This window comes from Scyliorhinus torazame, chromosome 6 (assembly GCF_047496885.1).
Source record: "Scyliorhinus torazame isolate Kashiwa2021f chromosome 6, sScyTor2.1, whole genome shotgun sequence".
Lineage (NCBI taxonomy): Eukaryota > Metazoa > Chordata > Chondrichthyes > Carcharhiniformes > Scyliorhinidae > Scyliorhinus > Scyliorhinus torazame.
Genome location: NC_092712.1, coordinates 277468187 through 277489937, shown reverse-complemented (window position 1 = coordinate 277489937; position 21751 = coordinate 277468187). Strand labels below are relative to the sequence as shown.

Sequence of the window (21751 nt, the reverse complement as noted above, 5' to 3'; positions counted from 1 at the left end):
GATCTGGTACCACTGAAACAGTCCCCACAGTTGCACTGTCCATGTGAGCACAGGTGATTACATTTATTGAGCAAATTATGCAAACAAGTTTCTATTACCATAGACGTTAAATTTAAAGGCGAGATTCACGGTTACGGAGCTTGCTAATCATTTTGTGAAATTCCATTAGTTCTTACCTCATACTGACCCATTTAAAAGGATTGGCTAATTTCAGACAAAGTTCGGTCGTCACAACAATTTTAATCACCTTGCCTCAAGTCTGGATAACGCATTTGAATTTGTATTTTCCAATAACTGATTTTATTCTTTATTCATTCTCAATATCTGGACAACGTATTTATTGCCCCGTCTCTAGTTGCCCTCGAAAAGCTAGAGGTCGTCATTCCCCTAGTTCCCCTCAAACACAAGGGAGTCCGGCCTTCTTCTTGTCACAGTCAATGAGGTGAATGTGCACACACAGTGCAATTGGGTTGAGATTGGATTGGATTGGGTTTGATTTGTTTTATTGTCACGTGTACCGAGGTACAGTGAAAAATATTGTTCTGCGTACATTCCATAGATGAAAAACAAATAGGACATACGTACACAATGTAAATACATAGGCACTCGCAACAGGTGAGCATATGGAGTGCAATAATAACCCAGTGACCCTGAAGAAACAGAAATACATGTCCAAGTTGGGATTGTATGTGAATTGGGAAGGGAGTTGTGATGTGATGGTGATCTGCCCTTGACCTTCCATCTTGTAGGGTTTGCAGGTTTGGAAAGTGCTACTATGGTGTGCCACCTGCCGCTGGTGAATTTTGTTTTGTCCCAATACTTACATGCTGGAGCAGCAGTCCATGAACTGTTCAGTAATCACCTATTTACATTTTTAATTTGCATGCTATACAGCATTTGAACATTAACCTACTGAGATAAACAAGTGCCGCTTTTGCATAATCTGTTTCCACGTGCATTTGCGGCATCTTCGCAAAACAGCAACAGCATCTATTTGTTCCTGTACCAACAGCAGGCCATCTGGAATAGAGGTCAAGTACAAACTCGAGCAATAGAGAGCAATTAATATTAACATTTTCTCTATTCCTTCCCATTTGAACAAATAGTTATGGCACAATTGTGGAGAGGGGACACATGCCCGTACAACAATGTGTGATTTCCTGCATGGGAAAACTGTCCATTGACAGATTTTGTCCAGGCTCCCACAATGAATGGGCACTTGGTGACAGCAGCAGAGTTGCTGTAAAGTGGTACTCAACTCTATGTTAGTACCAGAAAGGATGGAAGATCTTTTAAAACATTTTTTTAATTTTGTGTTCACTTCTTTGCAACTAATTGAAGATTATGATTGATGTAATTCAGTTGTTGTATGTATATGCTTATTGCAAAAGAAATACATACCGGCGTGAAATTTACAAGATTTTGTTACAAATAATATAAGACATGGAAACTTGCATCCTCCAAGTAATTCTAAGGCCAGGGTTGTCCAGCCCCAATACTGACGGCGTTGTTGTGGAGGGGGAAACGGGAAAATTTGGAGATCGGTTGACTTTTAACAGCTCCCCAAATGTTCCAGTCCCACCCATGACAATGCCTACCTGTGTCAGGATGGGAAAATCACACTCTGTGTGTTTGCCAGGGTTGGAGGGGGGCGGTGGAGGGGATACTCTATGGCATATCAATACATTGCTAAAATTAGAACAAAACTCCGTGCACATTGTTTCATGGGACGGTGGCAAAGGAAGGTGTTCAAACTGAAGGTTCAAAGGACCGATAAATCATGAGTCATTTTGCCTACGGTACTTTAAATCACTCCTTGACACCTGCCTTTTTCACCAAGCTTTTGATCACTGATCTCAATATCTGCACACGCAACCAAATTTTGTTTGATAATGTACATGTGAAGTGCTTGGGACATTTTGCACTGCTAAAGGCACCATATAAATGTTATGGAGTTCCTAGAGTATGTTCCAGCCAAACTATCCACGACCATTCATTTAATATGCTTTATGTTATGCATGTGTGCTGGTCAAATATTTCACAATTAAATCTAATACAACACCTAGAGTATCTAAATAATATTCTTCTACATCACATTACACCTATTCCTCTCCCTTGTCCAGGCACAACTGAGGAACCCTAGAGTGGAGACTCATTTTCTCTACTATTTTTAATTGTTAGAGAGGGATCATTAGCTCATTATATATTTTGTATGATCTTGTCTTTGTAAGTATTAGTGTTCTCTGGCAAACTACCTACCTGCAGCACAAGACGTCAATTTGAAGATTTCATTGACAACAAAGAGAAAAAGTGGACAAATGGGATCTGATCTAGGCAATCAGGAACCTGCTGCCACTTGGTTTAAGGTATAAAGAAAGCTGGCAACTTCACCGATCTTGGTTCTTGAATGGCACTGACTAAATAGCAAAACATTTCAGATTAGTGTTCAAGTAGTTCAAGAGCATGTGGAAAACTAGTAGTGCCCCACTCAGCTTCAAAATTAACATCTTCCTTACAGACACAGAAGGCCATTCAACTCATTCTTCCATCAAAGCCCCACAACTGCTCAAGGATCTAGCTGCATCTTGAATGACTTCCGAATTCCAGTCTTCATTTTGATATGCAGTAGAAGACAGCAACTTGCATTTATATAGCACATTTAACGTAGGAAAACAGCCCATGGCACTTCGTAGGCGCACAATCAGACAAAACTTTGACATGAAACCAAAGGAGGAGTTATTAGGACAGGTGACTAAAAGCTCATCCAAAGAGTTACGTTTTAAGGCGGGTCTGAAAAGAAGTGGCAAGTGGGTTTTGGGAGGAATGCCAGGGTATGGGACCTAGACAGTTAAAGACACAGCTGTTGATGGTGGGGTGAAGGGACTGGGAGGATGTGCAAGGTGGAAGATTCCAGAGTTCTTGAAGGGCTGGAGGGCTGGAGGAAGAGGTTACAGAGAAAAGGAGAGGTGAGGCCAAGGACGGATTTGAACATGAGATCATTCAACATATCCAATTTCTCGATGAAAAGTGCTTTAATGTTCAGAGAGACAAGTTGGGGAGGCAAAAACACTTCCTTACTCAAACTTCTTAATTTAAATACTGCAATGCGAGCTAGTCTCTAGTATCATTGCATACATCGGTCAATGGATGTGCTGGTTGAGGTTTCTTATTTCTGCGGTCCCCAGCCTGCAATGCCTCCCCTATTCACTTTGGCAAATAGAAAATCACAAGTTAGAGATATATGTGGCAGAAGGGCAACAATTATAAGGGGTGTCTTTGGTTAAATAATATTTTTCTTTTTTTTAAAATTTAGAGTTCCCACTTCATTTTTTCCAATTAAGGGGCAATTTAGCGTGGCCAATCCACCTACCCTGCACATCTTTGGGTTGTGGGGGCGAAACCCACGCAAACATGGGGAGAATGTGCAAACTCCACACAGACAGTGACCCAGAGCCAGGATCGAACCTGGGACCTCGGTGCCGTGAGGCCGCAGTGCTAACCCACTGCGCCACCGTGCTGCCCATTCTTTGGTTAAATAATATTAAGACAAGAGAATACACATAGGGCGTGATTCAACTAATTGGGAACAAGGTCCCATAGCAGACATGTTTAGCCGTGTAATTCCTGGCACTCGCATTGCTGAGAAACACATGGCTATACAACACCACTCACATTGTATAGGGGCCTCAGTGGGAGCGCACAGCCAAGGCCGCACAAAGCCCCATTTTGTACACTAAGGAGCTCCGCTCGTCGGAACGCCCCAGTGGAGCGAGAGATCGGGACGCTATTTAAATATGGCGTCCCGATCTCCGAGGCTGCCAAAGCGAACCCCCCCCCCCCGGCTAGAACGCACTATGCGAGGGTCCCTGGCCCCCTTCCTGCACTTCCCCCAATACCCAAGCAGGGCGCGCCCGACCCGATCACGTGTGCGCAAAAAAATCACCTTGACACCTTGGCAGTGCCAACCTGGAACCCTGGCAGTGCCACATGAGCACCTTGACAGTGCCAGGCTGGCACTCAGGTGGCATTGCCAGGGTGTCCAGGTGGCATAATGGGCGGGAATTACATCGCAACGTCTCATGAGATCGCATTGGATCACGTGAGGCATTGCGAGCCGGGTAGATGCTGGGAGCGGGGTCTCCCAGTTTTCATCGTCCACGTTGCGCTGCTTTTTGGTCGCCCATAGCTTTGAGTGAGATTACAATTAAGTCAGATAATATTGAATTCACACACATCACAACATACTGATCGTTGTACTATATATTATGGTCATTAAGGTCCAAAGTATTAGCAATGGCTGGTCTCAGCAAAGGCAGAAAAGTACAATACCACCCAACATATAACAGGGTCTGACTCCCTCCACATTCTTTCAATTCAAATGTATCTGCTGGTTTCCCCCTCCCACCCAATGCAAGCTCTGGTCAAATGAATACTCCCACTTTTATTTGCTCCTTTTAGTTATAGTGGAGTTAGAGGTGTAACACTTTTCATGTATTTTAACAGGGAAAAACAACATCATATTAAAGTTCCCTTATGTGATCGATTAGCCCTCCAAGCCAGATTACCCACTGATAGCATGGTATCACAAATTACTTCATTCATTCTCAGTTTGTCTTGAAAACAAGAAGTGACACTGAAACATTGTGAAATCAGCCTAATTGCGGGCAGCACGGTAGCATAGTAGTTGGCACAATTGCTTCATAGCTCCAGGGTCCCAGGTTCGATTCCCGGCTTGGGTCACTGTCTGTGCGGAGTCTGCACGTTCTCCCCGTGCATGGGTTTCCTCCGGGTGTTCCGGTTTCCTCCCACAGTCCAAAGATGTGCAGGTTAGGTGGATTGGCCACGTTAAATTGCCCTTAGTGTAGAAAATTGCCCTTAGTGTTGGGTGGGGTTAACAGGTTATGGGGATAGGTTGGAGATGTGGGCTTGGGTAGGGTGCTCTTTCCAAGAGCTGGTGCAGACTCGATGGGCCGAATGGCCTCCTTCTGCACTGTAAATTCTATTCTATGATCTAATTGCTGTTGGAGAAAGAGTAACTCAGATACCCACCATCAGTTTCCACCACTCACCATGACAGACCAAATCAACCTCTGGCAGATTTCCCTTCATTTTCTATTTTGTAGCCCCCTCCCCCATCCTCCCCGCTCCCTCCTAACAAAACTTGCTTTAGATGCAGAGGACAGTCACCTTGAAGCACTGTCGATTTAACAAGCGAAACGAATTGAGCAAAGCCAGCTTGTTTTTCCATTTTGAAACATCAGACTATAAGGTTCCCTGTTCATTAAGTTCATGAAGTACAATGGGCGAACTGGTTCTCCAGCCAATAGTTAGATCAAAATTATTTCTGAATATAAATGTTTCCAAATAAAGAGGCTGGCGACATGAAAAGATGTACTTTCTATATATTGCATCTCGTATGTACAAAAACGGTCTGATGGAGATGATTTGTAAAATGCCCATCCGGGTATATTCCATTTGAGACCACACATGGGCACTCAAGTGCCTCTGCAATTCAGCAACAAACCTTAAACTCTTGCCTATTCGGTTTCTTTCTGGAGTTATCAAACAAAAGGATCTGAATAACTGCTTCTGTTTGTCCAAACTCACTGCATTCTGTCATAATTACAGTTTGCAATGGAACAGGGGTTAGAAAGAAGGAGCAATTATATAGCACCTTGCACAACCCTCAGGATATCCCAAATCTATTTACAGCCAAATATGAATTTTTGCACTGTGTTTGCCATTCTGATAGAGTGAATTAATACCAAATGATTAATACCCGAGTTGGGCGGGTTGTCTTATGAGGAAGGTTGGACAGGCTAGGCTTGTAGCCTCTGGAGTTTAGAAGAGCAAAGGCGACTTGATTGAAACATATAAGATCCTGAGGAGATTTGACAGGGTGGATGTGGAAAGGATGTTTCCTCTTGTGGGAGAATCTAGAACAAGGGACTACTGTTTAAAAATAAGTGGTCGCCCATTGAAGGCAGAGATGAGGAAAACAAATTTCTCTCAGAGAGTTGAGTGACTTTGGAATTCCCTTCCTGAAAAGGTGGTTGAGGCAGAGTCTTTGAATATCTTTAAGGCAGAAGTAGAGATCCTTGATAAGCAAGAGAGTGGAAGGTTATCAGGATTAGGTAGGAATGTGACGTTGAGGTTAAAGTTTGATCAGCCATGATCTTAGAGAATGTTGGAGCAAGCTCGAGGGGCTGAATGGCTTCCTCATGCTCCAAATTCAGATGCTCATATGTAATACTGCAGCTAATTTCAACACAGCAATATGCAACAAACAGCAATGACCAGATAAATTGAATGGAAGGATTAAGTTTTTAAATCTCTACATTATCAGTTTTCTCTACATTCACAAAAACGATGTCAACGGGGAAAGGAGTCAATATCAATGCACATTTGCTGCGCTTCCGAGCTCCAGATTTCACTCCACACAACACACTGCTATGTTCACCAAACACCAGTCCAGCATTTAATGCTGGACATATGATATGTGCGCTGTGCGTGAACCATAGGGTTCTGCCAACTTTTCCCTGTTGTCAAAGATCTCTCATCAAGTACTTCACTTTAAACAGATTTAGTGCCAACACTGTGAAACAGGCTGGGAAAAACATCGTCGGCTGGCAACTCCATTACACTTGAACAATGTACCTTTCTGTTGCTGAAAGCAAAACTACACTTACAATTAAACTCCAGACAGTTTCCACTTCTGGTTAAATCATTAAGTAACAGCAGTTCGACATATTGCCGTTCATGAAATACTAAAAACGGCTATGGGGTGGGGGGGGGGGGGGGGGTTAGAGGTGTCTCTCTAGTCTCTTCAGCACCTTGTGTTGCAAACGGGTACAGGCGTAGGCCATTCAGCCCCTCGAGCCTGCTCCAACATTCAATTAGATTGTTGCCGATCTGCATCTCAACTCCAAATGGACCCTTTTCTCTATATTGCGCCAAACCTTTACCCAACAAAATTCCATTGCTCGTGCTCGAGTGCTCCAACTGACTTATCCTCAATAGTTTTTCAGTGTTCAGGGAGAGTGTTCCAGGTTTCTACTGACTTTTGGTTGGAAAAGAAAAGTGTTTCCCGATCTCTTTTCAAAATTTGCTTTAATTTTTAGCGATTATATCCACTTTTTCTGTATTCCCACATCAGCGAAAATAGTTTCTCCCATCTCAATCAGATCACCCCTCAATTGTCTAAACTCAAGGGAGTACAAGTTAGGTTTATGCAACTTGTCATCTTAATTTAACTACAAATTTAACCCCGACTATCATTCTAATGAATCTGCACAGGACCCACTCCAAAGACAACATAGGTGGAATGCCACAAACTGAAATACACACACACAAATTAGGAGCAGGAGTAGGCCAATAAGCCCCTCGAGCCTGCTTCGCCATTCAATAAAATCATGGCTGATCTGCTTGGATCCTCAATTCCACATTCCCGCCTATCCCTTTGCTCATCAAGAACCCATGTACCTCCAACTTAAAAATATTCAAAGGGTAGAGTTCTCCGACTGGGGTTCTCCGTTCCCGCTGCAGTGAATGGAGTTTTGGCTGAGCAAATTCACCATTCCCGCTGGCAGCGGTGACGGGGTGAACCCAGATCAGAGAAACCCGGCCAAAGACTTTACTTTCCACTGCCTTTTGAGGAAGAGAGAAAATTTTCCTCATCTCTGTCTTAAATCGGTGACCCCTTATTTTTAAACAATGATCCCTAGTCCTTAGAATCTCCCACAAGCAAAACGCCCTCTACACAACCAGCCTGTCGAGGCCTCTTAGGATCTTACATGTTTCAATCAAGTCAACTCTCATTCTTCTAAACATAAGTGGGTAAAGGCCTAGCCTGTGCAACCTTCCCTCATAAGACAACCCACCATTTCAGATATTAGTCTTAACTGCTTCCAATGCATTTACATCCCGCCTTAAATAAGGAGACAAATACTGTAGACAGTACTCCAGATGTGGTCTATATAACTGAAGCATGACCTCCCTACTTTGGTATTCAACTCCTCTCACAATAAATAATAACATTCTATCTGTTTTCCTAATTACTTGATGTATGTGCTTACTAATCTTTTGCAATTAATGCACTAGGACACCCAGATCTCTCTGCATTGCAGAGCTCTGCAATATCTCACCATTTAGGTAATATGATTCTCTTTTATTCTTCCCACCAAAATTGACAATTCAACATTTCCCCATTAGGTAGCCAATCTTCTATCCATTCCAATATGGTGCCCCCTACACCATGAGCTTTTATTTTCTGCAATCACATTTGATGTGGCACCTTATCAAATGCCTTCTGGAAATCTAAGTACAGTATACCCACTGGTTCCCTTTATCCACAGCACATGTTGCTTCTTCAAAGAACTCTAATAAATTGGTTAAACATTCACAAAACTGTTGACTGCCTTGAATTGTTCTAAGTGCCCTGCTATAATGTCTTTAATAATACCTTCTAACATTTTCTCTATGACAGATGTCAAGCTAACTGGCCTGAAGTTTCCTGTTTTATGTCTCTCTTGCTTTTTGGATAAAGGAGATATATTCGCTATTTTCCAAACTATTGGTACCTCTCCCAAATCTAGGGAATATTGGACAACCAAAACCAACGCATCAACAATCACACAAACCACTTCTTTTAAGACAGTACTTCAGATAGGGCCTGGCAAAAAAGTTTGTACAGCTGAGGTTCCTCCACTTTGTATTCCAGCCCCCTTGAAATAACGGACAAAACCAGTAGCCTTTTAATGATTGTTTTTTATGCCTGTCTACTGGCTTTTAATGCCTCAACTTAAAAATGGGAAAACATGTATCCTTTAGCTTAAAGTATCACCCAACCCAACGTAACAAGGTTTTAGTGGCTTTTTGGCGTGGATTAAGCAGTGTCAAGAACATGAGAACTAGGAGCAGGAGTAGGTCATCTGGCCCTCATGTCTGCTCCGTCATTCAATAAGATCATGGCTGATCGTTTTGTGGACTTAGCTCCACTTACCTGCCCGCTCACCATAACCCTTAGTTACTTTACTGTTCAAAAATCTATCTATCTTTGCCTTTGTCAAGCTCCAGGTCTCAATAAGCCACAGAGCAGCCAAGCAGAAACAACAATTAAGTTATTTCTTAAAACCGGCTCTTCCCAAGCATAAATAAGCTTGCAAGCTTACTTTGGCGTGTCATCCAGGTACATGAGACAAAACAGGTCAGGAGACAGTGATATGAGAACAGATATTATGCAATAAAAAAAAGGGACTGAATAGATGAAGGAGAACAGTTTGCATTGAACAAGCTGGTCAGGTGGAGAGGGGTATGGTGGAGGCACAATTTCTGTTCAACGATCCGTGTTAAAAGCAAACAGAGCATCAGACTTCGCAGCTTCCCTCTCTCCACAGCCTAATAGCCTGATGCTGTCAAAGTGACCATTCTCCATATGTCCACTTAAGCCAAGTTCCAGTGGGAAGCTGGTTTCTGGGGAACCAAATCCATGAGTCTGGTTGAACGTCACTTTAAAATCGGTTGGGCATTGCACCACGAGTCAAAAAGATCCTGGTTTTGGTCCCACAGGGTTCATTCAGTCTCCTGAAGTGACCAAAATTAGTACCCAACAGGCATTTCTTGGTTAAAAAACAGGCTGCCTTTTGTAGCTAACGTGGCACTGCTTTTGCTGGGGTAGATGTGGGGGATGCAATTGAATCACTGACAATGATAAAATCTGTTATATAACTTGCAATTCCATACAATTTTCAACAACCTCTGAACTTGCACATTGATGAAAGCACACAGCAGCTGAGCACAAGTCATGTCTCTATACTTGTCACGTTAGTGCAGTTCTTCCTCTCTCTAGATCACAGCATGGCCATGTGCCTGCCAGCTTAAAGGGAACACTGAATTCAATCACAATCCATAACTGATGGGCCAGCTTATCCCTCACTCTACCATTAGGTGAATTGGACATTCTGAATTCTCCCTCAGTGTACCCGAACAGGCGCTGGAGTGTGGCGACTAGGGGATTTTCACAGTAACTTCATTGCAGTGTTAATGTCTACTTGTGACAACAATAATGATGATTATTATTATTACCATCAAACCAGGAATCAACTCCTGTTTAATTAAAAGTGCAGGACAGCATGCCAGGGCAGCACAAGACATACAAATAAATGAGGTGCCAACCCAGCGAAGCTTCAACATAGGAATACATGTATGATAAACAGGGGCAGCAACATGCCACAATCAGAGCAGTTCCACAGCCAACAGACCAGATCTAAGCTCTGCAGTCTTGTTACACCCAGAAGTGAATGGTGGTAGACAATTAAATAACCAACAGAAGGAGGATCCACAAATACCTTCTTTCGCAATGATGGGGGAGCCCTGCATGTCAGCTCAAAAAAGACAAGGCTGAAGCATTTACAACCTTCTTCAGCCAGAGCTACTGAGGATGATTCATCTCAACCTCCTCTGGAAGTCCCCAGGATCACAGGCGCCAATCTTCAGCCAATTCGATTGACTCCACGGGATATCAAGAAGTGGCTGAATGCCCTGTATTATGTAAAGGCTGTGGGCCTTGACAATATTCTAGCATTAGCACCGAAGACTTGTACTCCAGATCTTACCACATCGTTAGCCAAGCTGTTCCAGTACAGCTACAACACTGGCATCTATCCGGCAATGTGGAAAGTTTCCTAGGTATGTTGTGCACACAAAAATCAGGAAAAATTCGACCCTTTAAATCGCAGTCTACGCTCCATCATCAAAATGATGGAAGGTGTCATTAATGGTGCTATCGAGTGGCATTTACATAGTAATAAGATGCTCACACGATGTTGTTTGGGTTCTGCCAAGGTCACTCAGCTCCTGACCTTGGCCTTGGTCCAAACATAGATAAAAGAGCTGAATTTCAGAGGTGAAGTAAGAGTGACCACCCTTGACATCAAGGCAGTGTTTGATGGAATGTGGCAACGAGTCGATGGGACAAAGGGGGTAAAACTCTTCACTTGTTTGAGTCATACATAGCAGAAAGGAAGTTGGCAGTGGTTGCTGGAGGTTGATTATCTCAGTCCCAGGACATCATTGCAGGAGTTCCTCAAGGTAGTGTTCTGGGCCCAACCATTTTCAACTGCTGCATCAATGATATTCCCTTCATTATAAGGGCAGAAGTGGGAATGTTCGCTGAGATTGGACAATGCTCAGCACCATTCGCAAACCCTCAGGTACTGAAACAGTCCATATCCAGGTGTAGCATTCAAGCTTGGGTTGATAAGTGGCAAGTAACATAAATGTCAGACATTGACCATTCCCAACAAGTGAGAACCTCACCATCTCCCAATGACATTCAATGGTATTATCATCACTGAATCCGCCACTATCAACATCCTGGGGGTTACTATTGACCAGAAATTGAACTGGACCAGCCATATAAATACTGTGGCTAGGAGTGTCGGTCAGAGGCTGGGAATTCTACAGTCACTTGCATACTGACTACTCAAAACATGTCCATAGCCTACGCAGCAAATGTCAGGTAAGTGATGGAGCACTCTCCACTTGTGTGGGTGAGTGCAGCTCCAATAACATTCAAGATGCTCAACACTATCCAGGACAAAGCAGGATGCTTGAATGGTACCCCATCCAACACATTGACATTCACTCCCTCTACCACCGACGCACAATAATACCGATATACAAGATGCACTGCAAAATTGGTCATGCTTCCTTTGACAGCACCTTCCAATCCCACAACCTCTATCACTAGGATGACAAGGGCAGCAGATGCATAGGAACACCATCACCTGCACATTCCCCTCCAAGCCATACGCCATCCTGAGTTGCAACTTAGGCCTCTATCTACTGGCCTCGTCGCACCCAGCTCGGGACGCAACGCTGCTGGTAAATCTCATGAGAGGCCCCTTGTGAGAATTACAATGCTTGTTACGGCTCGCAGGATCTAACAAGGGGCGGGATTTACTGGCTGTTCATGCCAGCGGGATGTTCCGGTCTCACCGGTGGGGCATGGGTTTCCCGGTGATGCGGGGTGCAGTCAACGGGATTCGGGACCAGAAACTCCCATTGGTGGGATGCCTCCACCGCCGAAAAACACATGGGGGTTGTGCAGTAAATCCCACCCAAGATCACGTGAGGCGTCACGATCTGGATCTCATCCTCACTGGGCGTGATCCAAGTTTGCATATCCAAGTGAGTAGTTAGAATCACTTGGGCAGCATGGTGGCACAAGGACAGCACGGTAGCACAAGTGGATAGCACTGTGGCTTCACAGCGCCAGGGTCCCAGGTTCAATTCCCCGCTGGGTCACTGTCTGTGCGGAGTCTGCACGTTCTCCCCGTGTCTGCCTGGGTTTCCTCTGGGTGTCCCGGTTTCCTCCCACAGTCCAAAGATGTGCAGGTTAGGTGGATTGGCCATGAAAAATTGCCCTTAGTGACCAAAAAGGTAAGGAGGGGTTACTGGGTTATGGGGATAGGGTGGAAGTGAGGGCTTAAGTGAATCGGTGCAGACTCGATGGGCCGAATAGCCTCCTTCTGCGCTGTATGTTCTATGTTCTATGAAAGGTCTACGCCGGAGGTACCCAAGGCGCGGACCTTGCCTCGGAGATCTCCCCGTGGACCAGGTGTAGCGGCATAGACAATCGACGGCTCCCGGGGTGGTCAGGCTTTGGGTAGGATGGTGTTGCCAACATGACACCCTGGCATTGCCACCTGTGCAGCCTGGTATTGCCAGGGTAGCACACAGGTGGCACTGTCAGGCTGGCAGTGGCACTACCACGGTGCCAGGCTGGCAGTGCCAAGGTGCTCATGTGGCTTCTTGCCCACGCTGGGGATCGGTCCCGGGCATGCCCCGTCCTTATGAGGTGGGCTGCAGGCGGGAGGGGCTCAAGAACCTCCCAATTGGTATGTTGAGGCATTGGAGGGGGGGCTGGAGGCTGCGGGGGGGGTCAGAGATCAGGGAGCGATCTCTTCCTGCACTGGCAAGCTGAGCTCGTTAATGCAGGAAATGGGTCTAGGTGCAGCCTCGGAGGGATGTTCCTCGCCGAGGCAGGAAAAAGAAGCCGAGTCCTGTTTAATAGCGGGGTCGTTGTTGATGCGGCAAGTGCCGGGAAACACCCCGCTAAACGTGCCCAAAACAGGACTCTTTTTTTTCCCCCATTAAATCGTGCTGTATATCCCCGTTCCTTCGCAGTCACTGGGACAAAATTCTGAAACATCCTTCCTAACAGTACTGGAGGTATACCTACACCACATAAACTGCACCTAGTAATTAGGTAGGGGCATCAAATGACAGCCTAGCTAACATCCTGCAGAAGAAAAAAAGAGTTACGCTGTTCAGGGGTGATGTAAGGAGGTAATTTTTCACAAGAAGGAAAAACGGGAACTCCAAAACTACACCACTGTTGGGGCTGGATCAATTAACTATTTAAAAACTAATTGGTGAGGCTCTCATTACAAAAGGCTATCACGGAATCCAGAACCACGACAGGTAGATGAAGTTAAGATAGAGGTGAACGTGATCTAATTGAAAGGCAGAACTAGCTCAAGTAAATGGTTTTCACACGTTCCTCAGTTTTGAACTGCTGGTCCAGATAGGGGGACATCTGCAAATAATATTGTCCATTTCTAACTCTAGGGTGTACTTGGAAAAAAACCTTTAGTTGCTACAAATCTGAAATCAGAGGGCTGAGAATCCATTTGAATTCTGGAATAGAACATCATATTATTCCCCCTTCCCAAAAAAGCAGTAGCATTTGTTTTGAAGAAATATTTCCCCCCCAAAAAATGTATTCTAAAATATGGACCACCTCCCCACTTATTTTCATTGGCCGAGGGGGGGGGGATTTTTTTTATGGCCGCAAAGTTACGTGATCAAAAATTAAATCTGGGTGACGAAATGCTGAACAAGTGCAGGCAAGATGAGTTCAGCCGTCTAGCACATGCTCCCTCCTGCTGAACCATGTTTACATATTCATATTCACTATTAGCAAATACACACAAGTGTGCAATGCCAGTTTTCAGTTTTCTTTTTGTTTGAAAGCAAATGGCCAAGGAAGTGTGACCTATAGCCCAGACTAACTGCACTTCATAGACAAATGGTTCAGTCAGCGATTCAATGTTAAACTGCATTGTTAAGGAAACACAATGAGTGGAATATAGTGAAAGACAGTTACTGGATGCCTGCCAATGGAAAGTGGGCTCATTAAAAGAACAAACATATGACAAGCCAAACAGCTTTTAGAGTTCAAGAAAGAACACAAACGAGACAGTTCAAAATGCTGGAGAAGGGGACCATCCATTTCAATGCCTTTAAAACCAAAAGAAACAGACCATGAAAATAAAGCTCACCTGTTCTCCAGAAGGCTCATGCAGATCACCTCTCTCACTCCAGGGTTATTGGCCTTGTCGATCGAGCAGTCCTGAAGATTCCAACTGGCCAGCCTCAAGACACGCTCACCATCCCTCAGCCCACTGAAAGCCTCCACATTCGGCCGTGTTGAGATGATCTGAGTCGGACCACCTGGAGGAAGGTCCAGGTCCTCACTCTGCAAGCTGAGGGTAGTGGGGCTGGGGCGAGGCTTGCCTGTGAAATCGATTCCACCATTGGCGGTGTGGGTGGACGTGGGCCGCGAACACTCTGCAACAATGCGAGGCCGGACCTTATCCAGGAGCAATGAGCTGATGGACGTTACTTTCACCAGGTCGTCAATGGTTTCGAATGGCCCACACTCTTTCCGATAACTCACAATACCTTGTGCGATCTTGTCACTTATCCCCTGCAGGCTCATCAACTGGGCCACAGTGGCAGTGTTAACATTGATCCTACCGGCCAAGAAGAGCATTTCAGAATAGGGATCCTTCCGCATGGAGCTGGGTGAATGCTGGGCCGAGCCAGTGCTTTTACTGTTTGTCACGCAGATCTCTAGTTTAACCTGCTCCAGCCTGGCCGCGCCAATACCGCTCACCAGTGCCAAGTCCTCTACTTTTTTAAACCCACCGATACACTCCCGGTACTCCACAATGTTCTGGGCCACCATTCGGTTGACGCCTGGAAGGGTCATCAGTTCCTCCTCAGTGGCTGTATTGATGTTGAGGCGCTCCTGGTTCACCAGAATGTTACTGAAGTTGCATGCGGCACTGAACTTGCGATTCTGGCCGATCTCCAGCGGATCTTTGGGGATTGAACGGTGGCAGCCGAGGTTCCCTCCCATCGTTAGTCATACATGAGCACCAAAGTCTGAAAAGATCATTCACTGTTCTCTCTTTGCTGCAGTTAATAGCTTCTCTCACACGGCGTGCTGAGACTCAGCAGTCACATTTGTCTGCGTCTACTCATGATACTACTACAGACAGCAAAACACTTTTGCCCTGTAGTTACCCTAGCAGCACGATCAGTCTCCAGCTAACCACAGCATACGCTGGTTTCCTCAAGACAGTTAATGCTCTCTTTTTCAAATTCCACTTCCTCCACAGCAGTGTGCTTGTTTCTCAATAAGCCGCTTATGTCCTTGTTGCGTTAGCTGCTGAATCCAGAGATGTAAAGCAGGCACTGTGCCAGCTCTGCTGTCAAATCACTGTGCAGCCTTAGCATCGGTCCTAAATGCCGATCATCTCAAGTAGGTGGAGCCCAGTGCCTCCAGTTGACAAATCATAACAGCTCCAGGGCAAGTCACATGCTATTGGCTCTGGTTACAGACATTTCGGAGTGCAGTTTTGCACAATCAAATGACGAGAGCTTTGCAATTGTGAGAGCGAGTTTCCGCACTGTGCTTTGAATTCCTTGGTCTTTTTTGTTTCTTCAGTCCTTGCGCAGTGAATGGGAACCAGTCAAAATGCAAACTGTGCTTTCCTGCTCTTCCCAAGATGATTTATAATTGCTGTTTTTGTTCAAACTGGGAGCTAGTGTTCACTGTTTCAGGAGATGGGCAGCCTCCTGGCCTCTGTGAAAACAGACAGGAGTTAGTTAATGTCCTGCAGCTACAAAATGTGCAATTACAAACCCACTGAAACTTAATCTTAGCTAAAATAGGGCCAAGCGCTCTGTTATCTTTATGTAAAGAGTCACAAGCCTGAAGCTCGCCTGTTTCAAACCTCCACATTCTTGTAACTATCTGCATCACAAAGCTTTCATTACAAAATCATGTAGTGGTTCGAGCTCAACTTATTTAAATTCCAGTAATTTTGTGAAAGGTGCAAATATCTAACATCACCCACATCTATCTGTAATGATACATCTTCAAACTTTGATAATATTAAAAGCTAGAGAGAGGAGGCATTTGCCAAAATACTTTCAGCTATACAAATTAAAAAATAAAGTACAATGGTTTGGTGTAAAGGTACTAAGCATGGTTCCTCAAACAAAACAGAAAGGAGGATCCTTATCTTCTCCATCTTCATGCAATGTCCCAAAGTGTCACAGTTTAGACAACTTTAAGGTGCAACAGCACCCCCTCCTCCTCCGTGGGTTATGGGTGTCCATTGTTAAGCCAGCATTTGTTGCCCACCTGTAATTGCCCTTGCGAAGGTGGTGGTAAGCCACCTTCTTGAACCAGTGCAGTTCATCTGGGCCAGGTAAACTCACAGTGCTGCAGGGAAGGGAATTCCAGGATTTTGGCCCCGTGACAGTAAAGAAATGGTGATAGAGTCCAAACCAGGAAGGTGTGTTGTTTGGAGAGCTTGCAGATGCTGGTGTTCCCATGTGCTTGCTGCTCTTGTCCTTTCAGGTGGAAGGAACAGTGGAGACTTGCTGCAGCGAATCCTATACGTAGGATACTTTGCTGCCAACTAAGCAACAATGGTGGAGCGAGTGACTGGTCAAGATGGTGGACAGCCAGTCAATAAAGCAGGCTGCTTTGACCTGGAGAAACACCAGGGAGCGGCCATTACAAAGTTATGTTTACAATATACATTTATATGTTCTGTCAAACCTTCTCTGGTGCATTCACAGGGGTTTTACACAGTTTCCATCCTCTGTGTACTACGACATTAGAAGCCTCAGACAGTAGCCTATCCCCACTGGGCCTTGGGCCTTTGCAGTAGCTGCCCCAAGCTTTGGCACATGTAATTATGCCACAAGAGGTTGTACTACCCCAAGGAAATTCACACATATCTCATGCCTGTTTTGCATCACATCTGAGAGATGTCAGCTGCCAATCATTTACATTGCAGCTCTTTCTGGTTACTTGATTTTTATGTAAATAATGTATTGACAAAATTAACTTCTCTAATACCTACCTTCTATGATAATGAGCAGGATTCTCAATTTCAAGCCCGCCTTCCTACCGTTGCCAGCAAGGGTGGAGAATTTGCCGCTCAGTCAAATCCCCATTCACTGCAGCCGGAACAAAGAATCCCGTTGGTGGTAAGGAACGTAGGGCTGGATTCTTCGATTCTGAGGCTATGTCCCCAGGCCAGCAATGGAACGGTGGCGTTTTCCGACAGAAAAAATGGCGTAAAACTGATCCTCCGTTGGGCCGAGGGCTGCTAGCAAGCCAGCAGCGTAGAGCACCCGGCTCTAGCTTCCGATACGGCCTGGAGAATTGCTGGGTGCACGGCAGTGGCCTGCAGCGCCCGTGCCGTTCAACATGGCAACAGCTGCTCACGGACCCGGCCCGCAAAATAGTCCCCCCTTCGGCCGTCTAGCGTGCCCCGGACCACCCCCCGCAGTACCCCCAGCCCCTGATAAAGTCCCCCCCTGCCCGCGGATCAGCCTTCCCCTGACTGTGGCGGCGCTAGACAGAGTCCACAGCCGCCACGCCGAGTTCCCGACGGATGAGACCACACGCGACCAACGCCGTCAGGAACTCGGCCGGTCGGGGGCGGAGCATCGTGGGCTGGCTGAGGCCGTCGATACGTGGCATGGTTTTCGAGGGGGCGGAGCATCGCGAAAGTGGTGCCGCCCTCAATTTGGTCGGGAACTTTGATCGTCGAACGCGAATCCGGCGTCAGCGACCGGAGAATCCAGCCCCGAGAGTCAAAGTCAATGGGCAGGATTCTCCGTGTGGGAGACTGTGGGCGAGAATCACGATCGTCCGGAGAATATGGCGTCTGCTGAAAATCGAGATCGGCACCAGGTGGCCAACGGAACGCCATGCTCCAGGCCCTCAATAGCAGCGTGAATGTGGTCCATGCCGCACACCGGCGTGAGCATGCAACATGTACAGTAGCATGCATTAACATCTCATTAACAGGCCAGACCCGGTAGTCTCTGGCCTATTGCTATACCCCACCCCCACCAAGCCTGACGTGATCCGTCCCGAGAGGTGCAGAGGCCTGCCAGTGAGAATGGATAGCTGACCGTTCAATAGGCCGCGGTTCACTTGTGATATTTAAAATCAGGAAACAGGCGCCGTGGCTGCTGAGGGAGAGAGAGGAATTAGGTAATGTCCCCAAAAACGCAACAGTGGGCTGACTGTTGTGCCGCTGGCTGGGGAGCGTCTGCAGGGCTGGGGGAGAAGCTGGGGAACCATGGGATCGGCCTCAGGGTCAGGGTGTCCGAGCATGGGCCGCCACTGCAATGGCCTGCAAAGCAACTATCTGGCTGTGCACCCCACTGACCGTCCACTGCGCCCCTGCCCCTCATCCATCCTGCTCCCAGACAAATAGGTACAACCAATGCTCTGCATAAAGCACCCACAGCACACCACAGCTATGGTCGCAACAGGTGCCCACGCCTCTGGCCGAGCCACTCCCGCATGCCCTGCCCGTATGCAAGCCACCAAGCACACTGCTCCCAACCCCCACCCCCACAACCTGGTGCAACCCAGCTGGTGAGGTATCACAAGGCCCATCCAAGGAGGACCCACGCAGTAGACTCCAAAGGAGGATGCAGGACATGGGCCGCAGAGCATATCACTGGCATGGGTAGCGCCAGCCACCGGTATCCCTGCCGGCAGGGACAGGTGGCGGGAACAGAGGCCCCCCAGTGGCATGCACTGATGGGGCCAGGGTTGCGGTGCAGAGCAGAGGGCAAAGTGTCAGGGAGTACGGCCAGTGGTGGGGGTGGGATTGAGAGGGAGGGGTGGACATGCGGGGGCAGGGGTTGCAGTGCAGCCAGGGCAGCCCGTTGGACCTAGTTGGGCATGGGAGTAACCACCATGCTAACATGTCTGCGCTTCACCCCCTGCACAAACCGGAGGTCGGTATCTAACAAGGAGTGGTTGACATCTGCCTAGCTGCCACAGCCCTGGCAGATGCACTGTGGCTGCACGAGTAGGAGCTGCTCGAGTAGGACCCTGCAGAACCGGATCCTGCTCGAGAGGCGCAGGGGCCTGCCAGTGAGGATGGAGAGCTAGCCGTCCAACAGGCTGAGGAGGAGGTGGGACTGAGGCGTCGCATTAGCACTCATGTGTACCGGCAGCCTCTGTCGTTCAAGGGCCTGCTGGATCGAGCATGTTGCCGAAGACTCCAGCTGACCGTACAGCATATCTGCCGGATCATGGTGCATCTGGAGCTGTGGGGTATGGGGGAAGATACCCCCTCCCAGTGGCCGTCAAGGTTATGCTCGCCCAAATCATTATGCCATGGGGTCCTTCCAGGCGCAGAGTGGGGACCTGTCTGGGATCTCCCAGACCACCGTGCACAGGTGCATCTGCACCGTAACGGTGGTCCTATATCCCCGGGCGGCACAACACATCCACCTGAATATGAACCAAGCCCACCAGGTTGCCTGGGCAGAGGGATTCGCCATCACTAGGATGCCCCAGATTTAGGATGGGACACATGTCCCCCTACAAGCATCGCTGCATGAGGGGGTGCACTTCACAAACCGGGAGGGATTCCTCTCCCTTGATGTGCAGTTGGTGTGCAACCACCAGCTGCCCATCATGCACGTCTGTGCCGGATACCCAGACAGCGCGCACAACGCCTTGATTCTGGCACACTCGAGGGTGTCAGGCACCTTTGAGGCATCCCCCTGATGAGGGGAAGGTCTCCCACATCGTGGTGGTCTACTGCATCCTCCAGAGGATCATGCAGCGGAGGGGCAACATGCTGGAGGAGGAGGATGAATGCTAGGCCTTGTCTGACGAGGAGGATGCGGAGGAGGACCAGGGTGGGCAGGGTATGGGACCCGGGCAGCCACAGGAGGCCGCATAACATGTGTGCTCGGGCCACCGGCAGGCCAAACCTCCTGTCCCACCCCCACCCGCCCCCAGCTAACCACCCTGTCTCCTGACCCCTCTCAGTAGGCAGTTTGGAACATCGGTGAACAGGTGTTTATTGTGATATATACAAGTATTGTGCCCTAGCCCCTATCACTAACCTATGTGTTTCACCTGTGCCAACTTAATTGGTGTCTGACATTCTGACCTTCCGCACCCTAATGCTCCTTCTAGATGCTCCACCAGCCGGTGCATCAGAAGTGGAGGTGGCCTGCCGCGTACATTTCCCCACAACCTGGATCCCCTTTGGCAGCTGTTGTCTGGAGCAACCGGGCTCAAATGGGCCCAGCAGTCGTCTGGGTGTCACAGATGGCGTGGTGCCGCCCTATTTTGCCCACTGCCCATCGGATGCGCCAAGGACAAGTGGGGGGATTCGGAGGTGCTGCAGTGTTCTGGCACCTCCCCTGCAGGGGGTCAACCCTTCCTCCCTCAGGGTGTCTGATGACCCCCGGGCAACTCCTTGGGATGGGGTTGCGGTTGGAGCGAGCTCCGATGGCCCCCCTGCCACCTGGCGGTGCCAGTCCTGGACCAGGGCTCAATGTTCGCGGCCAAGGAACATAGGGACTGTGCCACGCCCCTCTGGACAGTGCCATGTCACTCAAGGACCTGCTCAAGCCAGCCATCGCCAGGCCAATGCACTGGACGCTTGCTGCCAAGGCCCAATATGACTGGGCCAAGCTCTGGAGGCTGCAGCAATATCCATGTTTCCCTGTTGGCTGGCTCTGACATGGACACCCTGTCCTGTGCATCAGCCACCACCCACACAGAGAGCCCCAGGCCTTAGACATCCTGACCCATTGCTGGTACCTTGGCACCAAAGGCCTCCACCACAGATGCCACCCGTGTGGTGTTGGTTCGGGGCCCACTATGTTGATGAAAATGGGTCCTAATGCCGCATGGGCGCGACCCCGATCTCACCGCCAGTGGGGGGGGGCAAAGCATAGCGGTCGGTTAGGCGCCTGGCGCCAGCCTTGATTTTGGCCGGACACCCGATTTTCCGCCTGATCACGATTCACGATTCCAACGTCGCAGGGTGGAGCATCCAGCCGCTATCTCTCAAATTCCTTTTAACCAATCCAGGATTGACTCCCTTCCCAGTGCCCTCTTCTTTTGAATTTACCAAATACTTATTAAGTACCCCTGTCAATCTACACCTATCCTCTATTATTCACTGTCCTCTCCTCCCAGGGTACTCTATCTTACATTTGATCATCCTCTTTTTAATTGATATATTTGGTACAGTATTTTACTGATCTTTTTAAAATATTAAGATTCTTCTTGATAATCCCTGCCAGCTTTCTTTATTCTCTTTCATTATTTTCTCTCTTCAAATATTACCTAGAGGCCATAAATGCCATAATCACAAAAACAAAGGCGTTGGCCATTTAGTCCCTTAAACCCTTTTGACCATTCACTGAGATTATGGTTGATCTGTGGCCTAACTCCAAGGCTGGAATTGTCTGCCGTTCTCACCGACGGGATATTCTGGTCCCACTGAAAGCGAACCCCTGCCACATGTTTCCCGGTGGGTACACAGAATAGGAAACCCTATTGACAGCAGCGGGATCAGAAGGTCTCGCCACCGGCCAATGT

The 21751-nt window shown here is 47.5% G+C and overlaps 1 protein-coding gene across 2 annotated transcripts in view; it reads right to left on the bottom strand.

The window, feature by feature from the left end:
- Positions 1-21751, bottom strand: part of eepd1 (endonuclease/exonuclease/phosphatase family domain containing 1) — a 245448-nt gene that overhangs the window by 119967 nt on the left and 103730 nt on the right. For both annotated transcript variants that reach the window (XM_072509734.1, XM_072509733.1), the window contains exon 4: positions 14346-15937. In XM_072509734.1, the coding sequence (XP_072365835.1) occupies positions 14346-15208 (863 nt within the window). In that variant the 5' untranslated portion in view covers positions 15209-15937. The remainder of the gene's footprint in view (positions 1-14345; positions 15938-21751) is intronic.